Source organism: Ostrea edulis, chromosome 3 (genome assembly GCF_947568905.1).
Source record: "Ostrea edulis chromosome 3, xbOstEdul1.1, whole genome shotgun sequence".
Classification (NCBI taxonomy): Eukaryota; Metazoa; Mollusca; class Bivalvia; order Ostreida; family Ostreidae; genus Ostrea; species Ostrea edulis.
In genome coordinates, this window is record NC_079166.1 from 23305223 (window position 1) to 23326090 (window position 20868).

A 20868-nucleotide genomic window follows, 5' to 3' on the forward strand; every position below is an offset into this window, starting at 1 on the left:
GTCCAGTGCGCTTGACCTTTGACCTTTTGACCCCAAAATCGATAGGGAACATGTTCATCACATGGGTAGTCCATATATATGATATGGTGATGGTAGGTGGAAAGGATAATGGTTTAGAGCCCGGAAACCATTGCGTCTACAGACGGATGGACGGATAGACAGACGGACAACCCGATTCCAGTATACCCCCCACAACTTGTTGCAGGAGGTATAATAAATTGAACACGTGCTGTTTTCCTAGAGATTTTATTAAGTATAGATTATTGCATAGTTTGCATTATTTAGTCAATAGAACAAAACATCGGTAGTTTCAGTACTTTATACTTATAAACAGAAAACAATTCAACGATTGTTTTAAAGAGAATGATACTGTTCACTACTCGAGGAACAATTAGAACTGTGAAATGGGCTGCAGAATTCCACCTATTTGGGTTTCACCATCATCAACGATCCTTTTAGCGCCTGATATTTCCATCCATTCCAAATCATGAATTTGCCACCATTCTGGGCAGATCCAGGATACTTTCCGTTCAGGTTTGAGTCATAACAATTGTTGTACCACCAGGCTCCATGATAGGATTCTGCAGTTAAGATAGATGGTGTCATAATCTCTGTCCCATGTAGAGAACATCATTCCGTTGTGAGGAGAAAAACTGTCTCCTACAACAAACAGTGCATTGCTTACAATCATAGAATGGACACATTGCGACGATTTTTGAAAGCGAACTTAATTCATGCTCATGTGCATATAATATGTAGACTCTTTCTGACGATTGTTTTATGAAGAAATATTACCCAACTGGCCATGAAATAATAACTAAACACTTGGACGGACACATTGTGATAATTCGTGCAGAACCATAACTAACGACTCCAGGTATACTTGCCAATGTACTGAAGTAAATATCCATCAGTATGCAAAAATGAAAATATACCGTGTCATTCTGTGATCTAACTTTGAATTATAAATATCCATGACAAATGAAGATAAAGAACACTGATCAATCTCATATCTCCTATAAGCAATACAAAATAGAGAGTTTGGTAAACACGGACCCTTGGACACACCAGAGGTGGGATCAAGTGCGTAGGAGTAAGCATCCCTTGTCGACCGGTCACACCCGCCATGGGCCCTTTATCTTGATCGGGGTAAACGTAGTTATCCGTAGTCAGAATCGGTGTGCCAAGAACGGCCTAACAATCGGTATGAAACAAGTCCGACAACATTTGACCCAAATAATAGGTTGTATTGGCAAACTAGATTATTATAACGACCATAATATTTGCGAAATGCTGACTTTAAACGAGACTGTTGAAACACCTGCACCATCAACTTGTTTGTCAGTTGTCTGTCTCCATTTTAAAAAAATGACCATACACAGAACAAGCTCTTGCGAATTGTATGCAGGTGATAATCGAATATTGCTACATACATATGGGAAGATATATTGCTACAAGTACACAATCGGACTCTCCAAGGGTATACCAGTCATACAATAATTCTTTAGTCAATAGTTGATTTCTACCGAATATGATGAACAAGACGACATTAAAGGACATGGCGGCATCTCGTGCCCGATGTTGGTGATCATTTAAACCATCAGATAGCTGGGCATTGTATACTTCTTACTTGCTGAAATCTACCTTTGTAAAATAAAGTGTGAACTCGTGGTTGCACGACGGTGTGTTGTCTGATATCGTGTGGGCGTGTTGTTGCGGAATCAAGGTTTTTGTGAAAGCAAGTCAAAGTGGTATCGTGCTGTTGTGATTTATTGCCAATTTTGCAACCCTCAATAAAAAGACGAAAAGATGGAAACACTTTTTTTTATGTCATTTGATACTGGAGTTACCTATAAATATCACAATGATATGCTTTTTGACACCCATGTGCATTCAAAAAGACATGGCCAAGATTTTCGATCTATTGTAATTCACAATTGTTTTGTAATAGAAATTGAAATATCTTATGGAGAAGTGTATTCAAAATATCTGACACAGGATACATTTTATATTTATTTGTTAGTAAACACAGTGTTTGTTAGAATGTACAGTGTGGTAAATAAGACTGAAAGATAAACGCTTTAAAATAGTGAGAAAACCAGAGGCCGGTGAAAACACCAGAATTTGTAAAATTTACAACAAAATATTCAATGTTTCGATAACGGTTAATGATAAATCAATTTAGGTACTCAACTTATGCTTGTAGAGCGGGTATTCATTCCATTATGTTGTAAGACTAAAGCTAGAATTCAATAAACAATAAAATGGAGCGATGACACACTCTATAACAAAGAAAGTGCAATAGAAAATGTATGTTTTTCATTTCTTGAAAGTAAATGAAATAATATCTTTGAACCTTTTCACACTGGTATAATATAAGAATATTTGGGTTTATCCTTTCATATACTTTCAGAATCCGAACTATCTTTTATGAGATAAATCCCTGATAATTATCTTCATTTCTTAAATGACCGTAGGTCAATATGGTGGAGTATTGTGTGAAGCGTTTTATCGTAATGTCGTACATGTAGTGCGTCATAGGTTAACTTGCAGTTCATGGCCGTAGGAACCGGAGGGGCACAAGGGGGGGGGGGGGGTGCCACCCCCAATATTGTTCCAAACAAAAATCATATAGTAAAATTCACATATAGTGTAATGTATAATTATTTTTAAGCAGAAAGTTCATTTAATTCAATGAGACTCAGAGTCAGTCAGTGTGACTGTCCTTTAGCTTAAATAAAAAAATATTATGAAAAGCACTTAATGCCTTAACATTTCTTAGGGCATCATCCAAAAGGTCGTAATCACGAGGTAATGGTTCGGTTCGGTTCGGTTCGGCTCCGCATCTGGCGTCAAACCTATGATATGTAGTGACTGTTCCTTTGCCAAGTGCCCGGCACTAGTGTCGTTTAAAATCCTTTACCGGTATTTGTTGACGTCTCATACGAGTGAAAAAATCTCGTAAGAGACGACTGATCAAAAGGTATCTAATATGTGTGACCTTGACTAACTTTCAAGGTCTAATAATTCATTAGATAGCTTGTTCATTGAAACTTCGTCTTGATACAAAAATGTCTATGCCCAACTGCATAATACGAGTTCAACGTTTGTATATATTTAAAATCTTTTTGTAAAGCTAATATGATGAATTGTTGATTCTTTTATCATCACAGTTTTTATGGTAAAGGTAAATCCGACAATGTGTGAAGTACTATTCATCAGTGACGTAACACCCCCAATGTGACGTAGGTAATGACGTGTAACAACTGTTTCAAAGCTTGTAAAGTATCAGGCTGTCAAGACCTGTTTCATTCTTGGTCCAAGAGTAGACACTATCGTATCAGTGTAAGATCAACCTTCCACACAGTTGTAACTTTGATTATATTTCACAATGTATGCCCAGACGGACGAAAGAAAGGCATTTTTCGAAAAAGTGCACGAAGAAGCAAGGAATGCAGGAAAAAAGGGATGAGGAGCACTACGTTTTCTTGTTAGACTCAAAGGGCAAACTTTTAAGAAATATCCTCTTCCAACAAGCATACCTAATATCCCAACTTCAAATATTCGAAAAGATGCTGTTTCCTCAGAGCTTTATGCAAATGATGCTCCTTCTGAGCTTATCCCGATTCAGATATATGGTGATGGGAATTGTTTATTCAGAACTCTCTTATTTGTGTTTGGACATGTGGACAATTTTAAGGAAATGAGGGTACGAATTGTGTTTGAACTTGTTTCAAACCTGAAGCGCTACACGAATGAAAACACTTTTGTGACCATGTCCACAAACAAAAGTTCACTTCAATATGTCTTTGAAATTTCCCTGTCAGAAGAGTGTTTAATTACTGGTGATTTGATTGCTTCGTTACAAAAGGAAACAATAAAAACAACCCAGAACGGTTACTATTCAAGTCTTTTACATATGTTCGTAGCTTCTAACGTTTTGCAGAAACGAATCATGTCGATTTTCCCCGAGGTGCAAATCCCTGGTGTATACAGACAAGATCATAATCAGCTTATTGGTCCTCGTGACCGTGCTGATGCTAAAGAATATCAGGATGCTATCCACATCATGTGGACTCAAACAATTGCTACAAAAAGAGATGGTTGGACACCTAATCATTTTGTTGCCTGTATTCACAAGCATGAGGAACCTCTTTCAAAGAGTTCGAGCTTATCCTTTGAGGATTTTGAACCTCATCGCTCATTTGAACCAAAACAATCACAAGATAGCCCTTCCCCACTCTTGGAGTCTAACACAAATGAGGAGTCTATTGAAACAGGTAAATTGGGGGAAAATGCAAACAAAGAAACTGACAAACATGTTAAGGTTGCTTCCTTTATTGATTCTTCTTCAGAAGATGATATCTCAGAAATACCAGTTCAAAAGGCCCAGGTTGTACATGAAAAATGGCATACACCAGAGATCGGTAGTTCCCCAAATCAGCCACGGAATATTTTCTTTCCAGCAAAAAAGTTTGGTGAAAAGATGAGATCTTTCAATGCCTCCTGGTTTGATCGGTGGTCTTGGTTACATTATGTAGAAATCAAAGATGTTGTATTCTGTTTTCCTTGCATAAAATCTTTTCAGAAGAAGACTCTCAGTTGTCACAAGAAAGACAGCTTTCATATCAAGTGGTTTTAAAAACTGAAAAAAAAGGAACCACAAAATTTGCCGCACACGAGAAAAGTGATTGCCATAAAGAGGCAATGGAAAGGGAGTTTACGATAAAGGAGGAGGTTAAAGATGTTGGAGAATGTCTTTCAAAGACGCACGAAGTCGAGAAGAAGTCTAACAGAGAGAATTTGCTTAAAATCACAAACATTTTGAAGTTTTTTGCTCGACAAGGAATTGCTCTTCAGGGTGACAAAGACGAGACAAACTCGAACTTTAATCAACTTCTCATGCTAGAGGCTAAACGCGATCCCCAGCTTCAGGAATGGCTACAACGCAAGGCAAATAAGTATGTTGCTCCAGATATACAAAATGCATTTTTGCAGGTGATGGGGTTGCATGTTTTGCGACAAATTGTTGCTTTCATCAAATCGTCTTTTCAATAATGGCAGACGAAACACGAGATATTTCCAACAGAGAGCAACTTGTTTTATGCATTCGATGGGTTGATCAAAATTTTACCGTTCATGAAGATTTATTAGGGATGTACTGTCTTTCTGACATTGGGGCTAATTCAATAACCCTAGCAATTAAATATGCCCTTTTGAGGTTCGATCTGCCTATCAACAAAGCACGAGGCCAGTGTTATGACATGGCTGCTTCTATGGCTGGTTCAAAGACAGGTGTTGCAACAGAAATTCATGCACTTGAACCCAGAGCCCTTTACATACACTGTTATGGTCATGCTCTTAACATAGCTTGCAGTGATTCTATTAAGGGATGTAAGTTGCTTAGAGACACCCTGGACATTGCAAAGGATATAACAAAGTTAATTAAAGAATCTCCAAGAAGGGAGATGATTTTCAATACATTAAAAATTGCCCAAAATCTAGAGAAAACGTCAGCGGGAATAAGGGTTTTGTGTCCCTCAAGATGGACAGTAAAAGCCTACACATTTTTGAGCATTTTGTCAAACTATGAAATTCTAAGAAATATTTGGGATGAAAGCCTCCAATACGTGCGTGAGGTAGAAATGAGATACAGAATTAGGGGAGTGGCTGCTTATATGTGCAGGTTTGCTTTCTTCTTTGGGTGTTTACTAAGTGAAAAACGTTTACGTTATGGTGATAATTTGGCAAGGACTCTGCAGGCTCCAAATCTCTCGGCGAGTGATGGTCAAAAATTGGCATCAGCGACAATGAGTGTTTTGCAAAGTCTCTGAGATGAGACAATCTTCACTCAGTTTTACGAGGAAGTTGTTGAAAAAGCAAAGCAGATGAACATCAATGATCCTGTTCTTCCTAGAAAACGCAAAACTCCTCGTAAACTTGATGATGGGACAGCAGCACACACTTTTTCATCGTGTGCAGATATGTATAGGAAAGATTTCTACGAGGCATTAGATCTGCTTTTAGTTGGCATAAAATCTAGATCTGACCAACCAGATTACAAAGCTTATGTTAATCTTGAAAACCTCGTAATTAAGGCTGGCACAGGTCAAACGTTTGAAGAAGAATTCAATTTTGTCTCGACCCTATATGATACAGATTTGAAGCCAAAGGATCTTCACTGCCAGCTTATACTGTTAAAGACTGTTTTGCCAAAAGACTTTACGCCAGATATTCCAAGTGTGGTTGAATTTTTCAGACATTCAAATGAAAAAAAGTATGTTTGCCGAGATCCTCAACATTCTCAAACTAATGTTGGTACTTCCTGCAACTAACTCTATCAGTGAGCTCTCATTCAGCGCCTTGAAAAGATTGAAAACATCACTGAGATCAACAATGAGCCAAATACGAACAAACAATTTGCTTTTATTGCATGTTCATAAATATGAGACTGATGAACTGAATCCAGAAAAAAATAGTTGAGGAGTTCGTAAGTGAAAGTGATCACAGACTGGCGATTTTTGGAAAGTTTACCAAGTACTAAATACCTTATGACTCAGAAATGAGTGATAACAAAATGATAAATATATAAACAAAACAAAAAAAGAAAAAAAAAAAATCCTTAACACCCCCCTCCAAAAAAAACAAAACAAAAACAAAACAAAACAAGCAAAACTTAAAATTTAAGTTGAGGGGTTTTCTGGGAAACTAATTAGATTCTATGTGTATAATAAGATGTATCTACATGACGTACACCTCAATACTTGTACATATTTATGCAGTTTTCTTTTTACTAATGGTTTTGTCGATATCTCTTTTTTGTCGTAAATTACTTTGGCGTGGTGCCCCCCCCCCCCCCCCCCCCCCCCGAAGTGAAATTGCTTCCTACGGGCCTGCAGTTAAACTTTAACATGAAATGGTGAAGATAATGAACAGCGATCAGTCTCATACACATGACTCTATCCTTATATCAGATATTTTGTGATGGATTTAGATGATGTTAGTGGTGGATCTACTATTTGCGAAAGGGGGGATTGGCATGTAAAAGTTAGGCATCAGACATAATACTCATCCATTTTGGGAGACAAATCTGAAGTTTGCCTTCTAAACATCTTGCGATTTTTTTCGAGTGTACTAAAGCCACCACTAAATGCATACAGCATATATACATACTTGCTGATCCTGTGAAATCCGATACAGTGAGGTTGTAATTATTTTCCCTATCCCCGACAGCAAATGTGTAATACAAAACACGCGTCTCGTCACAATCAAAACTTTGAAGTCCAACCGAAAGTACTTGATTCTTTGTCTTTGTTAAAGTATGAATTGCGTCATTTCCTGTAAGGTGCATTGAAAACATTTAAGCATAGTGATACAATATAATAATTCAGAAGGGCGATTAATAAGCAACTGGAAAAATAACTACCCTCGTCTTCTTCGGGGATTTTTTTTAAATTAATGGTATTATTCAATGTTTTTCCCCTTATATTTAGTTTTGATTTAAAACGAAATACCATATTTCTCTGAATAGTCTCAATATGATTTCCTTTAATATAGTTAATTTGGATTATCCCTTTCTCGACTGGTGTCAAAAAAGCGGATAGATAATATTCTGTAGATAAAGGGCGAAGATAATGAACAGTGATCAATCTCATAACTATATATATATATATATATATATATATATATATATATATATATATATTAAAAGAAATAGAATAAACAGTACACAAAGTTAAAAATTTAATGCAAGCGCTTTCATTTTATAATCCTCAGGCGTTACATTTTAAAAAATTTAAAAAACATTTTTTAAAATGTAACGCCTGAGGATTATAAAATGAAAGCGCTTGCGTTAAATTTTTAACTTTGTGTACTGTTTATTCTATTTCTTTTAATATTTTATACCGGACACTGTGATTTTTTTTAAAAACACAATTTGGATATATATATATATATATATATATATATATATATATTAATATATATATATATATATATATATATATATATATATATATATATATATATATAATATATATATATAATATATATTGTCATTAATATTTGCTAAACCTTAAATACTCTTATTACATATAATTGTGATAAAAAGATATCATAGATGTTTTGAGTTGGGTACATTTATTTCAATAAGTCAGGTGGGAGTTACTTTGGGTAACCATGAGTTCTGATTCGAATCTGTCATTTTTTTAAAATTGTAGATCAGGTCATTGAACGAATGGGGTAAACTAAACAGCTCCGTAGAAAATAATATTAAAAAGCAACCCTCCCCTTAGACTTGCTCAAGTCTCTATGTTGTTTTTATTACTTTATGATTTCGTTCAAATTTTTCTGTGCTTCAGAAGTATAAATAACATTAAACGTTAGTTTGGCATTATTAAAAAGTATTAAAGAGAGCAATGGCTATTAAACATAGAGACTAGAGCAAGTCTACCCCCACCGAAAAAAAAAAAACAATCAAAATACAATCCGCAGTATAAATACATTTGTAGATTTATTTCTACCATTTTGGAAATGGAAAGCTTTCATTGTGTTAAATATCTTTTGTAAATGTATTCCTTTGTCAGGAGGAAGAAAAAATTGACATTCTAATTATTTACGCCGTACCTATTTCATTCTAGTAATTTATATAAATTGTGTATGCGATACTTTTTAAATGCACCGGTTATGGTTGGAATATAGTGCTTTATGTGTGCATATCTACGGGATGACTCTAATTCTGGAGCAAGTTAAACGAGTAAAACCTCGTTTGGGTCAGTTTACGCTTTATAATCCGTGAAGCGGATTTTAAAAAAGCGTAAACTGACCCAAACCAGGTTATACTCGGATAACTTGCCCCAGAATTAAAGTCATTCCTCATAATTTAACGCAGGAGACAAAACTACTAACCTTCGTTTATCAAAATGTACATAAACTTGGAAAAATACAAGTCAACTGAGCCGCGCAATGATTCACTTGGCAATAACGACGAAGCGTCTACATGTGGCTGTGAAGGTCGCCATGTTTACTCCGTTGTCAATTTGCCTTACTTAGTTCAACAGAACCTAGCCTATTTATTACATTATTGTACAGAAGGTGAAGTTTGTCGTAACGGAAAATATGTGTAGACTATGCATGCAATGCGTATTTCGCTGCCCTTTAGAGATCGACTTTAAAGTCGCTCATCTCCGACAGATTGCGAAAATACGGGAAATTGCATTGTTTAGGCCTAGATCTACCCAAAGTAAGTCTTCAAATATCAGAAAATGCAATAATTTGCGGCTTTTTACTCTGTTAATATTTCTACTACATGAAAACTTACCTTTGCATGCAACGATTAAGTTTTCACTAATGGTAAATCCAACACAAGAAAATATGTAAGTAAGTGACAAATCGCCATCCACATGTCAATGTGACTGACGTCATGTGGTAAAATGTGACGTATGGTTTTTTTGTTTTCTTTGTTGAAATACCCCCCCCCCCCCCCCCCCCCCCCAGTGAGAAATGTATTTGAAAAGGAACCAGACGATGCTTACTTGGTAAAGCATTAATTTGAATATAATATCTTTGTTTTAATCTATTTTAAAATTATTCGATCACCATACAGAGAAAGATGATTTACAACAGTGATTAGCGTACAAGTGGCCTAGATACTAATTGACAACAAGAATAGTATGTGTATCAAACCGAAGTATCTTATTGTACACGTTGACTTTATATTCCATAGAAGGCTGAAAACATTGCTGCGATGTAAATTTGGAGACAGAAGAAAAAATAGTTCCGGCGTCTGGTTGTCAAGGATGTGTGTCCCCATACCAAACGAGGTTATACAAAAATAACCCGCGTTCCTCAATTGGAATTTGACCAATCAGAGACAAAGATACAATAAGAATTAAATTTTATACGTATGAATAGCAATCTCACCAATCCAGTAGTTTTTGCACGGGTCTCCAAATCCATTTTTGTATTCTTCCCAGGTTTTATAAAAGTCCGTAGATCCATCGATTCTTTTTTGAATGACCTACATAAAAATTCTAAAATAAATATCTCATCTTCTTTTTTGTTGAAAATATTTCAATGAACAGTATTGATAATGCGACATGTTACTGAGAATACACACTTCATATAGTGATCAATATTGTCATTTCTAGCAACGTTTTGAAGTGTACGATACCGCCAGTGGATGGTATAAACATTTGTGCACTATCTAAATGGTTATTTAACATTGTTTGGAATTAGCGCACCCTACATCTCCATTTGAATAAAATAAATGAATTAACACTTCGAATATCAAAGTAAATGGACATACATATTTTAGCTAAACAATTGCAGTCTAATGCCAGGATTATTACGTTGAAACTGAAACCAGCTGTTTTGCATTGTTTAACTTATCTATACTTCTAAAAGTAATAATTTTGTCAATAAACTCCGAAACGCTTGCTCCAGAGTTACACTTTGTACCTTTCATAGTGTTCCATATGTGAGATGAAGTCCGTAGTCTATAACAGAACCTTACTTGATCAAAGAATATCGTAAAATTAATTAAAAACCTATTTTCGGTTTCGATAAGCTACCATGAAAAACAAAAAATGGGAGCACAGTGGCGGATACGCTTTGGCGTATCTAAGCCAGACTTATTTTTTGCTTTTAATGACAACTTAAAATAATGCGAAATGATGTAAATCCGTTGTTTATTGATTCTTGATTTTGATGATACAGAAGAATTAAGTTTTGATAATTTTTGAATAAATAGACTCTGCCTGTTTGTTTCTTCAATCCGTGATTTTAGTCTTGAATTAACCTCGCCTCATAGAAATTTCCAGAAGGAAGCGCCAAGAGCGAGACGTTCCATCGCTAAAGACGCTATTCTCGGACCACGACGGCAAGCCGAAAAGATGCGATCGGTTTACAGCATAACACTGTGTAGGTGTTGAGTGTTAGGCATACACCCCCCTCCCCCTCGGCACCATTGACCTGACACATCGACAACATTTTAAATACCATCTTTATCTGATATTTTTGATGTTGTTTATTTTTTCCGTGGTTATACAAGTCACTGTTACGACATTTAGTGATAGCAGTTGCTGATATGTATAAACACATGGGTAAACACAAAAAGCTGTCCTTTGGGTTGAACATGTTTTGTGATGACACAGATCTTGAAAGAACGTAATAACTAGAAAGAAAAATTGTCCAATATGTCAGATATCGAATGACGCGGGACTGTTATGTGAAGTTTGCGCCTTTTATTTAAATGTTAAAACAGTTTACCGAAGTGAGGTTATTTACTAACTGAAAATGTCTGATAAATCAGGCTTGCTAACAATACTATATAGCAGGTTTCTGTTTGTAATTCAGATAGTGAATTATGTTTTCGATTATTGCGTTTGATGAGAAGAAACATACAGGGTTCTTGATTGCGCACAATATCTAAATCCTCACGTTTGGTACTGTGTTGGTGTGGGGTGGGGGTGGGGATGATTTGGACTAGCCCAGATGGAAGATCTAAGCAAAAGAAAAAAGGAGCACCTGTTCATAACCAGCACCAGTATGTATGGATTACATGTAGTTTAGGGTAATAATTTATTAACTACATCAATATGAAATGCAAATAATGACATAAAAGGGAAATATGATTTTTCCTTATTTTTTCCTAAACTCACTTTGATGTGTATACCACCTATCCTCATGTTTCAGAACCGAACAAAACCGCTCTCTGCCACCACAATTCGGCATGACAGATTAAAAATGCATATCAAACTTTCAATAAGCTTAGAAATAATGTATGTTACAGAAGGAACATTTGATTTAGAGCCCCAAGGGATGTCCTAATCATCAAATTTTATTTACTGTATATGATGAATATAACTTAACTAATGTACACAATTATAAAATTTTTGTTCTTGAATTTATTTCAATTTAGATATTGTTCATTCAATTCATGTTTGCCACAATTGAAGCACGCATTTAAAGTCCCCCCTCTATATACACGCGCGGAGTTTCAGCTAATAAGGTTGCATACGTTTTGGAAGTAAAGGACTTACTATCTAAACATTTGTGTAACATAAGCATCGATAAACAACGGATTTACTTCAAATTGTAATATCTTATTAAGTTGTAATTAAAAATGGAAAAAAAAAAAATGGCTTAGATCCGTCAAAGCGTGTCTTTCACCGTATTCTCATTTCTTTTTTTTATTTCAGAGTAGTTTATTGAAAACGAAAGTAGGTTTTCGATTAATATTACGACATATACTAATCAAGGAAGATTCTATTATAACTTACGGACGTCACCTCACATGTGAAACAATATAGTAACTCCGGAACAAGCGTTTCAAAGTTTATTGGTATATATTTGTTTATTTATCAGTATATATTTGTTTATTGATAAATATAGATTTGTTTATTTATAAGTATAGATTTGTTTATTTATAAGTGTAGATTTGTTTATTTATAAGTATAGATTTGTTTATTTATAAGTGTAGATTTGTTTATTGAAAAGTATAGATTTGTTTATTTATAAGTGTAGATTTGTTCATTGATATGTATAGATTAGTTTATTGATAAGTGTAGATTTGTTTATTGATAAGTATAAATTTGTTTATTTATAAGTGTAGATTTGTTTATTTATAAGTATAGATTTGTTTATTTATAAGTGTAGATTTGTTTATCTATAAGTATAAATTTGTTTATTTATAAGTGTAGATTTGTTTATTTATAAGTATAGATTTGTTTATTTATAAGTGTAGATTTGTTTATTGAAAAGTATAGATTTGTTTATTTATAAGTGTAGATTTGTTTATTGATAAGTGTAGATTTGTTTATGGATAAGTATAGATTTGTTTATTGATAAGTATAGATTTGTTTATAGATAAGTATAGATTTGTTTATGGATAAGTATAGATTTGTTTATTTATAAGTATAGATTTGTTTATGTATAAGTGTAAATTTGTTTATTTATAAGTATAGATTTGTTTATTTATAAGTGTAGATTTGTTTATTTATAAGTATAGATTTGTTTGGTTATAAGTGTAGATTTGTTTATTTATAAGTGTAGATTTGTTTAATTATAAGTGTAGATTTGTTTATTTATAAGTGTAGGTTTGTTTATTTATAAATGTAGATCTGTTTATTTTTAAGTGTAGATCTGTTTATTTATAAGTATAGATTTGTTTATTTATAAGTGCAGATTTGTTTATTGATAAGTATAGATTTGTTTATTGATAAGTATAGATTTGTTTATTTATAAGTATAGATTTGTTTATTTATAAGTGTATATTTGTTTATTTATAAGTGTATATTTGTTTTTTGATAAGTGTAGATATAACAACGTACCGTCCAACCGCCTCCCTCCGTAGTCATGTCACAGAACACTTCCTTTTTTTTGACCGCCCACGTATATCTCATATACACCGTCTTCTACGTCATCTACTTTGTTAAAAATATCTGCGCAACTTTCATATTGGGAACCAAAATCTGCAATAATAATGCAATAACTAATTGATGACATTGCGTTTTAAACTTTGTCTGATTTCGCAAAAATGTAAGCAATATGAACATTTTAAATAAAAGCCTCATTTCATCATTTCATAATTTTAGATGAATGCCTCTTCATCATTTGATAGTTTGAGATATATACGATTTCATCATTGTAATTGAAATGTAATTGAAAATAGGGATATATTTAGATACATTCAATTACTTGTAAATGAAAGCTTCAATTGCTTTTAATTAAAAGCAAAGTCAATTACAAATATTTCCAATTACTTTATGAAAATGTATTTAGATACAGCTAATTACAATATCCCATCCCTGTCGACCACACCCACCGTGAACACTTTTACCTTGATCAGGTAAATGGATTAATTCACAGTCAAATCACCGTGCCAAAACAATTGGTATGAATCACGTCAGATAGCATTTGATCCATTGATAGGCTCTGTACTTTGTTGTAAACAAAGACAATGTTTGTCCTACTTTAAAAGAATTATTCTTTATTGATAGCTTTTCGTTTTATTTACTGATTGCATAGCATAATTTAAGAAAGACAAAAATCCTCATCATTTCTTCTCGCTCACTCTCCGTTTCTCAAACTATTACCGTCCGTCTCGACTGGTGGAATGAGGTTTGCGTCAATACCGGTCAGGTAAACAAGGAAGACACCCGTTACAAATGAGATCTGTTGGGAAAATGAATAGAAGTTCAATGATTTATCTTATATGAAAAATATTTTCACTGAACTGTATGCTTGAGTGAATATATGGAACTAATTTAATTCTTATTGTATCCTCGTCTCTGATTGGTCAAATTCCAATTGAGGAACGCAAGTTATTTTTGTATAACCTGGTTTGGTATGGGGACACACTCCTTTGACAACCAGATCTAAGCCGGAGCTATTTTTTTCTCTCTATGTTTAAATTTTACATAGCAGCACTGTTTTCAGCCTTCTATGGAATATAAAGTCAACGTGTACAATAAGATACTTCGGTTTGATACACATACTGTTCTTGTTGTCAATTAGTATCTAGGCCACTTGTACGCTAATCACTGTTGTAAATCATCTTTCTCTGTATGGTGATCGAATAATTGTAAAATAGATTAAAACAAAGATATTATATTCGAATTACTGATTTACGAAGTTAGCATTGGTCTGTTCATTTTCAAATACATTTCTCACTGATGAAAGGAGGGGGGGTCATTGCTGATCCGCCTTGCAACAAAGCAAATAAAAAAAATCATACGTCACAATTTACCACATGACGTCAGTCACATTGACATGTGGATCGCGATTTGTCACTTGCTTACATATTTTCTTGTGTTGAATTTACTATTATTTACAACGTTGCATGTAAAGGTAAGTTTTCATATAGTAGAAATTTTCACAGAGTTAGAGGCCGCAACTTATTGCATTTTCTGATATTTGAAGAATTACTTTGGGTAGATCTAGGCCCAAACAATGCAATTTTCCGCATTTCCTCAATCTGTCGGAGATGAGCGACTTCAAAGTCGATCTCTTAAGAGCAGCGAAATACGCATTGCATGCATAGTCTACACATATTTTCTGTCATGACAAAGTTCACCTTCGATACAATAATTGAATAAATAGGCTAGGCTTCGGGGATTATAAAGTGTAAACTGACCCAAGTCAGGTTATACTCGTATAACTTGCCCCAGAATTAAGGTCATTCCTTAAATAACAAACGGGGCATCTTTCTATTCCTTTCGTAAATACAGTCAACTCTCGATAAACCGCCACCTTTTGTTCTTATGAAATTATGGCATTATAACGAATTTGGCGATGAATTGAATTACAGTCATCTTGAAGAAATAGAGTTACCGTTCTTTTATTTGTAAGAGTTATCTTTCCTCTATTTACAATACTTATGTAAGTAAGCGATCCTTTGCTGCTAAGATGTCGCCCACTGTCCTTCTTTTTATATAGCCTTTTCCCATAAAACAGAAAAATGATTTGCAATATCCTGATGGGTACATTTTTGAAGGTGTCCTTGGCACGTAATGATTTGCTTTTTCTCATCGAAATTTAACAGTTTCTTTGATGTAAAAACAACTTGACTTCAGTTCATCTCGAGTATTTTTCTTGTTTATTCAGTACAGCAATTACTGGGATCCTTCTGTCGAGGTGTACGCCAGAGATCGATAATTACCAATTTACTGCTTCACTGACCACGGGTAATCATGGCGGTTTATCGAGATAATTAACAGGTTGAAATATACTTTTGTAATGAAAACACTGTGACAAATGGCGATAGCGAATTTGGCGTTTTAACGAGAGTTTTAAGTAACAGGGAAAATGTTCCTAGAAAAATGCGGCGTTATAACGAAAATGGCGATGAATTGAGTGGCGATAATTCGAGAGTTAACCTGTATGTTTAATAGGGCAAAATTATGGATGCTTCCCATATAAAAAAAAATTAAAAGTCAAAGTTCATTTTTATTTGCATTCAGTTTTTTTTTTTATATTTACCAGATGTCAATGGGATTGAATATGACTCAAGATATTGTACATTCGTTGTCTGTTATTGAGGATTTCAGTTATTGTAAACTCGCGAGGATAGTAAACTTCGTTCACCGATGGTTTAATGTTATTGAATACTTATTCTGAAATGTTCATTCCCGCCCGATATCTTTTCACGTTAAGACAGCCATAAAATGTACCTCTGTGCCCTTTACGCTATATGACGTCACAATAAAAAAAAATCACCACATGCTGTTACACAACTGCATCACCTGGAAATGTCACAGCCTATTCTATTACTATATACTAACCTCCTCAAGTGACTGTATCATTTATTTCTTATATGCTGGTCTCCAATTTTTGCTATATTTAGCATCCACGAAGCTGATATTCATACTATGTTTTGATATCGAAATAACCCCTAGTGTGAAAGTATTATGCATTTTGAAATGTACTCCTTTGCATACATCAGTTAATGAAATCCTACGTTTGAGCTTGAAGTGTAATTTCACAACAAATTTATACATTTGGCCATGGAAGTCTTTAACCAATTTCGAGATTTACCTTCATAAGACAAACACGGGTGAATATGATTCTGGATATTTAGTCAATACCCTTTTTGTCTTAATTGTTAGGCGCTATCAATTTTAAAAGTACAGATTTGTTTACATTTTTGCTGCAATGTTTTTACGTCAACAGTTATTTGTGAAAAATGCGGAGACACGGAGCTACATATGTATAGTAATATACGCATCACTATAATTAAGATATATCTTCCCCGAATAATGCGTAGTGTACATGTTCAGATACTCTTCAGCAAATCAAACAGAAAGAAATACGGTTGACGTTGTGACCGTTGAGACGATTGACGATCCTTAACATTTTGCAACACGACTTTAGATATCGTATCTGCCTATTCGTTTAACGCGGGGGGAAACGCAGTTAATGTTACACGGTGCACTGTGACGTCACATCTGCGGTTTTGCTTTCTTTCAAACCAAGCAATTATAAAAACATGGGTGGTACTTTCCATAAATAATATTTATTTTAAATAGGTCTTCATTATTTCTATTTTCACATATTTTGTTTTACAGGAAATATCAGTTTGCCGAGATGAAAGATCATAAGCATTCGTACATGTTGATGATTTTTGTTTAGCACCTATCAATCCACAGAATGCTATAGAGTTGCATATAACCTTATATGTAGAATGTAAATTCATATTTGCTATTGTTTAGATTGATGCTTTCCATCCTTTATACCAACTACTTCTGATAAAACGTACTTAGCTACAGCTGTCCAGCTATTCATTTTTTAGAGCTATCTAATTTGATATATCACTTACCTCTAAACAGTGCATGTTGATTTCGTGCAACAACAAGGAATAACCGCGCATCGGAGGCAAGTCTATTTGTAACATTATGAACTGTCAATCACGATCTCACACTGGTAGTAACCTCCACCCACAATATTTTATAGTGACGAAATATTTTGACTTGTAAACTGATAATTGTTGCATAGAGAACCACATTTTACATGCCTTTAAGTAATGAAATAACAACAGCTACGATACAGACTAAGCTGAAGACAATATCATTATCTTTACACAATTACAGTCAATATATCTATCATAAAGAAGGTTCCATTCCAAAAAGAACTTTGATATTTTTAGTTTTGTTAAATCAGGACCACTCTGTTGTACCCAAGACGCCAATACAATATTGTACTTTTGTTAGACATTAACAATGCATAATTAAAACCATTCATTCTACTTACCCTTCGTTAGCATCATAGGACATCGGAGACTCCACAAGCTAGAAAACATCTCTTATTTAAGTATTTTGAATATTTGCGGCTTGCTGCTCTATGAATGCTTCTAAAATACACCACAAAAGCAGACTGTGTTTTGTCAAAACAGCACTTAGGGTCAGAAATACAATGCACATACTTAATGCCAAAAAATATCTGATTGCAACATTGGACCTCAAAGGCAATGCCCTCTTTAACTAGTTTTAAAAAGTAACATGATTATTTCTTTTATATCCAGCTAGTCCGTTTATATAAGGCAATTACACATGAACATTTTATGGGCATTCAAGGAAAATGTTAATGAGAATGAATATATTTTAAAGCTTGATATCGAACTAGCAAATCTGAATCAGATTTTAATGAATATTACTGAATTGGATAAAGGCTTTTCTGAAAATGAAGACACGAAGCAAATGTTATTCATATCTCTTAACTGATTCGATACACAAGACCTTGTTCTGCGTATGATCAGTTTTCAAATCGAGGCAGGTTACTAAAACAAGTCGATTGCGCAGGGGTTTGAACAGTCCTGTTTAAAGTCAGCATTTAGCAAATTATATGGTCGTTTTAACTATCTAGTTTCTTGGGTCAATTGCTGTCTGACTAGGTTCATACTGATTGTTAGGCCGTTCTTGACACACTGACTTTGACTATAAATAACGTCGTTTCCCTGATCTAGATATAAGGCTCACAGCGGGAGTGGCTTGTTGACATATCCAGGATTCTGTGTTTGTCAAACTCTCTATATGTATTGCTTATAGTGTTTTTGAGACGTCACCAAAATGTAATTTATATAGATATGTCAATGAAGGTTTTAAATTACAATTGTATTTTACAAAATCTATTCCAAGTATGTATGTTCACAATATTAGTTAATACCGATTATTCCTCACATAGATTAGTACGGCGGTGTAGAAAGGCCAAGTAAAAAATATATTATTCGTTCGGACGAATTAGTAATTCGTTCGGACGAATCAGCTATTTGTTCGGACAAATAAGTTATTTGTTCGGACAAATTAGCTATTTGTTCGGACAAATTAGCAATTCGTTCGGACTAATTAGCTATTGGCGTTGCCTTATACATGTATCTAATAACAAATTTACTTATTCGTTCGAACGAATTTCTACTTCGTCCGAACAAATTGCTAATTCGTCCGAACAAATTACTAATTTGTCCGACCAAATAGCTAATTCGTCCGAACGAATTGCTAATTCGTCCGAACGAATTACTAATTCGTCCGAACGAATAATATATTTTTTTTACTTGGCCCCTCTATGCTGCCGTGGATTAGAAATTGAACAAGGTAGATTTAGCAATATTCCAAGAAACGAAAGAAAATGTAAATTATGTTTAGATAGTATTGAAGATGAATATCATTTTATATTAGTATGTCCTTTTTATAATGATTGTAGAAAACAATATTTAAAGAAATATTATTATAAACGCCCCTCCACTTTCAAACTTATCCAACTAATATCAACTGGAAATATTACCGAATTATGTAAACTTGGTAAATACCTATATAAATGTTCATCTATTAGATCTCAGTTATTATAATAGTATTCTCAGTATCTATTCTATCCTGTTCATGTACATGAGTATGATATATTATGTTTTGTTATCATTTCATTGTATAAGTTGTTGTATATACTTTACACCTATGAACTGTATGGTTCTTGGTCAATAAACAATACAATTCAATGAGATTAATTTTCCTTGAGAATCCTACCGCCAGTTCCTTAGGCTCAATGTTACAAACAACGGAATAAATACCGTCAACATAAGCACATCTGTCGTCATAAAAGAGCCCAGTCGTTTTTCCTAACTTATTTTCAGTGGAAGTATACAACCTATATTTCCCACAAACATATTTCTACTATTGCATCGAAATTTTTTTATTATAAACAAACGTTATAATGCCTAGATGTATAGCATATTATACTTAATCCACCTACTAAATCTTGTTCTTTGTCTTCTTTCAACTATAGTCCAGTTGGACATGCCATTACTGGTGATGTTGATAGAGTTTAAAATGAGGACCTCAAATCACTTATTCGAAAAGGTATTAAACACAGAGAACTTTGGCCTTTCAATTGGCGACAAATCTTCATCTTTATTATGAATTGTGTCGAAGATGATGCCAGGCGATAGACTAAATATGAAAAAAGTGAGATCTAAACAGCATATGCAGGTGATAATGGAATATTGCTACATAAAAGTGGGAAAGTTGACGATGGAGAAAATGAAATCATTTCGTTTTTCATAAAATTTAGTAGTTAGTATGCCCTTAATATCTATTTTCAATTCAATATTTAAGTACGAAACAGAAGTGGACGGTTTATTGCACAATATCTAACAAATCGAATGAAATGATTTATGTAGAGGGACTCTCTTTTAAGTAATACTTTACATACTGATTACGACTACGCTTCGAAATAGCTCCTTGGTAGACCGCTCGCTTCATAACCGGAAGTTTGTGGGTTCGATCCCTGCTTATGTCCTGATCTTGTCAAACTGAAGACATCCGCATAGGTAGTGATTGCTCTTTCGCCAAACGCTCGTGATTTAGAAATATAATTCATGGGTCTTTTGAATGTGACCTTGAAACGAAGATGATATGTTGCAGTAAACGTTGAGATGTTGAAAACTACTTTCTACAACCACGAGCTCCAGGCATATGTCTGAAATTGTGGTAATTCACCTATACCTCATAACATCTGAATACGAGTGAAATATTCTCGACGAGACTTAAAAGAAACCCAAATACAAAACAACCGTTTACATAAACAAGACACATTCCTCACGGAAGGTGTCACTGGTAAACAGATAAAATTTACTCTTACAGGTACCCGACCCCCTTTTTTGATATGCGTTATTTTCACGTTTTCATTTTCCAGGACGTGTGCTAGCAATGATTTTATTTTTGTAACGTTAGTGATTGATGAGATTAACAACTGTTTGTATTATTTATGTTTTTAACCGCGGTACTGTTCATCATACTTTATGAAATATTGTGCAAATATTTCTGTTTCCCCTCGCAGTCTTTCTTTTACCCGAATGGTTAAACGAATAGTTTTATCCACTGT

General features: G+C 34.2%; 1 protein-coding gene across 1 annotated transcript; it reads right to left on the minus strand.

The window, feature by feature from the left end:
• Positions 1 to 261: 261 nt before the first annotated feature.
• Positions 262 to 13468, minus strand: LOC125675902 (ryncolin-1-like). Its single transcript, XM_048913736.2, has 4 exons — positions 13332 to 13468; positions 9922 to 10018; positions 7174 to 7338; positions 262 to 660 (listed from the first exon to the last, which is right to left on the minus strand). Exons 1-4 carry the CDS (start codon positions 13401 to 13403, stop codon positions 542 to 544), a joined length of 453 nt encoding a protein of 150 aa, XP_048769693.2. The 5' UTR covers positions 13404 to 13468; the 3' UTR covers positions 262 to 541.
• Positions 13469 to 20868: the final 7400 nt, after the last annotated feature.